The 5867-nt window shown below is 33.3% G+C and overlaps 1 protein-coding gene across 2 annotated transcripts; it reads right to left on the bottom strand.

Moving 5' to 3' along the window:
* Positions 1–531: 531 nt before the first annotated feature.
* LOC105267996 (odorant receptor 9a-like) lies at positions 532–5286 on the bottom strand. Of its 2 annotated transcripts, none has more exons than XM_011307215.1 (9): positions 5231–5286; positions 3061–3180; positions 2854–2971; positions 2480–2750; positions 2172–2264; positions 1830–1920; positions 1410–1546; positions 1216–1348; positions 532–800 (listed from the first exon to the last, which is right to left on the bottom strand). In XM_011307215.1, the coding sequence occupies exons 2-9, from the start codon at positions 3160–3162 to the stop codon at positions 750–752; spliced, it is 996 nt and encodes a 331-aa protein (XP_011305517.1). In that variant the 5' UTR covers positions 3163–3180; positions 5231–5286; the 3' UTR covers positions 532–749. The 2 variants fall into 2 exon arrangements, with proteins under 2 accessions (XP_011305517.1, XP_011305516.1); XM_011307214.1 differs by lacking the exon at positions 5231–5286 and adding an exon at positions 3812–4000.
* Between the last annotated feature and the right edge of the window lie 581 nt (positions 5287–5867).

The following is a 5867-nucleotide window of genomic DNA, read 5'->3' as shown; positions in this document are numbered from 1 at the left end:
ATTCCTGAACTTTTTCACATAAGACTTCGTCGCACTTTGTCTTTTTTTTCAGTTGGTTCGTTAATTTTAATGATTATCTGGAAGAATTAAATTTCTGGTGTTTCGACGTCACGACTATTCCATTTGCACTCGAAATAATGAACTTTTCTGGTTTTCACTTTTTTTCGACTTCATCGTCAATTATTATGGCTTTAAGTTTAATAATACCTGTATAATTGATCATTTTTTTTTATTGTAATATAATTGATAATTATCACCATTTTTCTACGACAAGGAGTATGAAAATAGTGTGTTGCGCAACGAGTGCGGGAAGTGGCACTTTTTCACACGAATAATGAATGCGTGAAGGCAGGCACAGCCATGAGTGAATTCTCCATTTTTTGTGATGCATGCCGAGTTCTCATCGGAATTCACTCATCGAGGTAAAGTGTACCTTTTCATGCGTGGAGTGCGTAAAGTTCATATAATTGAACTTTCTCGTACTCCAAAGCGGCTGGGAAAAGTCCAATGAACAACTCACATGATTCTGACGTAAAAAAAAAAATAAGTCAGTCCATCTTTAGACTGTTTGTCTCTCTGATTTCATTTCGTCAATTGACCAACATGTGTGTACATTTCCTGCAATACATTCATATTCCTCAGTCGGTGTCGTTTTAATAAATAATAAATTGCATTCGCGTTTGCCTTGAGGCAAATTTTTGTACAGATGTAATGAGACGGAGAATGCAGAAATGGCTGGAGATGAAGCTTCAACGGGACGAACGCATCATCGTCAAGAAGGAAAACGATGCCTTCAATACCTTGATTTTAATAAAATAGTTAATGTGGTATGTCGGGTAAAAAAATGTAATCAGAATATTTTCTCCAAATTTTCAAAAAATTTCTGGAACACTTTTCAGAAATTTTTTTTTATGAAACACAAAAAAAATGGGAGAACAAAACAATTTTATTTTTGGGAAAGGTTTTGAAAAACTAAAAAAGTAAGAAAACAACAGTATAATAAAAAAAAATATATTCGCAAAAATTCCTAGAAAAACAAATTTTTGAAAAATTTTTCAAAACATTTCCAAAAAATACGATTGTTTCATTTCCCGTTTTTTTTTTTTGTAAAAAAAATTTTCTGAAAAGTTCTCTAGAAATTTTTTGAAAATTTAAAAAAAATATTCCGATTACATTTTTTTTTACCCGGGTATACACTGGACGAGTCCATTTTACCTTCCCATAACTTTCGAGCGAGAGGACGTAAAATTTTCCAGCTGTCAGATACACCGGCTTCGCACTATTCATTAACATCATTAATATCGACTTTTTCGCTTTGGGTGATACTTCGAACCAATTGCAATTGTAACTAAAAAGAAATTTGAGACAAATAAATTCACAAGTGATTATCAATTCTGTGTGATACTTACATTTCCATCGATAATCGAATACTGTGATCATATATTTCTTGTCCTGGTATACTGATGAAGAGCAAGTGAACCAGTTGACCGCCAATACACGCAACGAATCTTACAGCTTCAGTCGGTTCGTTAAATCTAATAATTAGCTAAAAGAATTAAATTCCTGAGGTATCAATGTTGAAATTTTAAGTGAACAGTTTGAAATTGTTAACGACAAATGGACATAAATATCAGCGAACTTTTTGAAAAACAAATCAGTCAATTTTTTGAATTGTCAAAGTCAATGCAAAATTCAGTGATTTAAAAGACGGATATTTAAATTATTAAAAGTTGTATTCAATTAGCTGATGATTGCATCGAGTAACACTTCAATTGGATTGACAATTGCTTTTCATTAAGTATTACCCGACTTTGAAACTGATTACATACTTGGAGTCCTGTGATGCTGATTGATATCATGCTTATCAAAACTAAGACCCCGTACATAACAGTAGATAACGACTCAATGAAATCCGCCCATCTGTTGAATACAAATTATCAAATCCATAATTAACTGACACTGACTCTTGAGGCTCATGTCGTGTACATAGAGGAATAAATACAAAAATATTTGTAATGAATTCGCGAAAAAAAATCAGGAGCTGCAAAGACTTCTTCCGCTAGAAAAAAAAAAATTGCTGCCGTTTCCAACAATTGTACCATTCCATAAAAAATCGTGATGGGTTTCCTATTTATTTCTCAATGCACAGAATACGTAGACTAGAATCCTACGTTAGAGCCCGCTGATGTACCTCCACTGCCTCAAAAATTATTCTATCCTGTTGCTCTGTAGAAAATTCTCCCTTTACGTGTTGCAATAATTCCCTGCAATAAAAAAAAAATTAACTACATACAAAAAAACATTCAAAAAACATTAAACATTCAATCTGCGTCACACAGAGAGGAGTTAGTAACATTTTAATAATTAATTTATAATAATATAATAATTATTCAGTGGGTCTGAGGATTTATCCAGTGGGAGTACGAGAATATTTCGGGGGAAATTATTCCAGTGCAGATTATAAATTAAAAAAAATCACCCAACAGCCACGAATAACCCACAACAATGTTCGACAACAATCAGCATAAATGTAGAAATCGTCATTATTAAACTCATCAGCAACACAGCTTCGAAGAGTTGATGAATTAGCATCGCTGCGTAATGATTATTTATGTTAATTCCGTAGATCATGTAATCAGCCTTCACTATTAGTAATTTCGATTCGGATTGATTAGCAGCAGTAATCACATCTGAAATTATTGCTTGCATAGGAAGTAGAATGTACAAACACGTTGCAGTATACAGCATAACTGAAAATTCATTGTTTATAATTTAATTTGCGAGTTGAATCTTCTGATGCTGCACCTGAGTGCTCATTATTGATACCTATTGTAGGAATTATTTATTTCATACCTAGATAGAATGTAGTGGTTGAATATCCTTTTTTACCATACGTGTGCATGATTCTGATGGTTGATGATCTCTCCATAGTCTTCCAGTCTTTGCGCATATTATTTATTGTGAAACGAACCTGTTGTAATTCATGAAAATGTTGATGAAATTGTCATGGCATTATTTAATTGTCAGAATATTTTCGCACAAGTATTAATGCATACAAACCCAGTCCATATTTGTTGCAAAAACATAATAATAAGTAATGCCCAACATAACAATCATGTCTTCTACTAATCCAGCTGTCAGCTCATCTATATTTTTGTACATTTTGCAGATGAATGCGTACTAAAAAGACAGCGAAATGAAAAAGTTCTAGGGTCAATTGATAAATAAAAAATGTAAGCAGATTGAAAAATCGTGCGACAAAATTTGGCATTGTTAATGAAATAAAGATTTGGATTTGCTATGATTTATCCAGGTTTACTGTAAGTGATGATGAAATATGGTCGTGATTGTTTATTGCAGCGAATATAAGCGAGTTATTTTGTTAATTAGTCACAGGAAAAAAATGAGAGCTACACGGAGGGAAAAATGTCATTGGAAAGGCGAAAGATGGAATTGAAAATGAAATAACGGAACGGAAGGTAGAAATCACTCACCACCTTCATAAAAATTGTTGATTGTCCAATAACAATTGAACTTGCAAACAAGTCGAAAAATTTCAGTAAGATTTTACTCGGAGAAATATTACATGGCGATTCCGAAATTTATCCGGTGATAAACATAAAAATTCACCGGATATGTGAGATTTCTTTCCTTCCGTTCCTCTAAAGATCTCCGGAATATTCCTATTGCGAATTACTCCTATTGTGAATTATTCTATAATTTTGACAGAATATTGTTGCAATTATTTTATCGTGACACTACGCACTGTTGTTCTACTCAGTGCATTAATGAGAAGAGAAATCCACAATACTTGCGGTAACATTATGCTCAGCAGCAACATCAGTACACAAAATTGTATAAAAATCATCTGACTTTGGGGATATTCCGGCCATAATCCAAAAAAAGTCATCAAAATTCTATTCCGTTTGTAATACCCGTCATTAAAAATATCCGCTTTTTTCATCTCGATTTTAAAATGGTGAAGTGTTACCCGTTGAAGCTGGATTATCGTCTTGCTTGTACGCCAGTTTTCACGATACTAAAATATCATTTATTCGTCTATGTTCACCATCGCATTTATTATTCTACGCGAAAAATAATTCTTCATATCCGGTTGTCACCTCGGACTCTGAAACTGCATGACGGTCTCTAGATTCTATCGATTATTATTTTTTCAGAATTCATACTCTACCGAGTCTGCACGTATATTCTGTCGTGTTTCGTCTCGTATGTTCAAGAAGACAATTACACCAGTTGTCTCTCTCGAAATGTCAACTCTGAAATCTTCGAGTTAAAACATTGAAAATTCCCGGGAAACAACTATTTGTTTTTCAAATAATTAATTCTTCTGATTTTCACGTTTTGGTTTCTTAATCGCGAATTATTATTATCTTTTAATTATTTTAAATTAAAAATTATTATTATTGCTGATTTATTATCACCCTAAGTTTTTTTACGGCAAGGAATACCAAAAATTATATTTGTATATTCTGAAAGTGTGAATTTATTGCTGAGAAGTGTAATCATGAATTATCTGCCAAAAATCTTATTTAATAAATATAATTGTGGATATAAATATAATAAATTTACATCTCCAAACAAAAATGTGGATATTTCAATCGGAAATGATATTTGCACCATAACAAGGGTAATTATTACCGATATTTTTCCATGAAATTAAAAATTCCAGAGATGCCATACGAAAATATGTCCACGTGTAAAATATAATTGTTCCTCCATAAATCATGTTCATGTCATGTTCGCGATATATTCACAGATATTTCCAACTGCATAAAATATATTTAATATATCACATATCCCCGCTATATACATATTCCTCCATTTAGTCTTCCATTTTCCTATGGAGATGGATTAGAAAAGGACAAATCCGCAGTTTGACACGTGCACCGAAAACTTGTTATGATACCCCATGAAAATTCCCGGGGATTTTATGATTGGAAAATAAGAATTTCGTGGAAAATCAATTAAAACAAGACCAGACGGTTCTGATTTTCTTTAATCTTGGGAAAATGTTTGGCGACAGCGAGAATAATAACCCTTGGAGTGACTTTTCATATTTTCTATATGAACGCTAAAAAGGAACAATAGTTTATTGTTAAAAGTGGAGTTTATTGCACCAATAGTTTAGGACTGATCCCGAGATTTGTAGTGGATTGATTGCATTGTTCAAGGGTTCAATTACCCTTTACTCAGAAAGGTTGGGTCTTACCTGAGTTTGTCAATGGGTCATACCCCGCGCATGATCCATCCCCCCGTACCTGCAATCCCCCAACGCAAATCCTCACTTCTCCCATAAAATCCCGTAATCCCACAGGTCCTTCTTAACTGAATTGCAACCAATCAGAGCATTTGGCACCTGCAATTATTATGACTTACCAGTAGATAGATAAAAGGGTGGCCAAAGGACATTACCTCAGTCAAAGCTAAAACTTTGAGTTGAAAACACCAGATTCTTTCACAGTCGTTTCGGTTGATCTGTTCAAATATCGAGTGTTCACTGCTCTGTGCATATCGAGTCGATTAATTTTTGAATAATATTCCTTCGATTTCGTCTTCAATAATGAATAACACTTTCGGAAACGATCCCTGTGCCATTGCAGAGCTGACTGATGATTGCTTGCGGGAAATATTCAAGAGACTCCCCATTCGTGACAGATTGACAGCAGAAAGAGGTAATAACATTTGAAAAATAAAAACAAAATTCGTCACAGTGCATAACTCAATAACCAGTGAAACAAAAATTCTATTTTTGTTAATAATTCGTTTTTGTGTTACTTTTCAAAAATAATTGAGTAGAAAAAACAAAGTGTTTCAATGATTTTTTAATTGTGTGCGATTATCACTTC

The sequence above is a fragment of the Fopius arisanus genome, unplaced genomic scaffold, assembly GCF_000806365.1.
Source record: "Fopius arisanus strain USDA-PBARC FA_bdor unplaced genomic scaffold, ASM80636v1 scaffold00052, whole genome shotgun sequence".
Taxonomy (NCBI): Eukaryota; Metazoa; Arthropoda; class Insecta; order Hymenoptera; family Braconidae; genus Fopius; species Fopius arisanus.
Note: the sequence above shows the minus strand (reverse complement) of the source record. Positions and strands in the feature narration are given on the sequence as shown.

Excerpts from the sequence above, each read along its gene's own strand:
- LOC105267996 (XM_011307214.1), bottom strand. The coding sequence starts at position 3,964 with ATGAAAAAAGCGGATATTTTTAATGACGGGTATTACAAACGGAATAGA. Across the intron at positions 2,751-2,853 it reads AACCACTACATTCTATCTAG|TTATGCTGTATACTGCAACG; the intron begins GTATGAAATAAA and ends ATGAATTTTCAG. Across the intron at positions 801-1,215 it reads CGCTCGAAAGTTATGGGAAG|GTATTGAAGGCATCGTTTTC; the intron begins GTAAAATGGACT and ends ATTAAAATCAAG.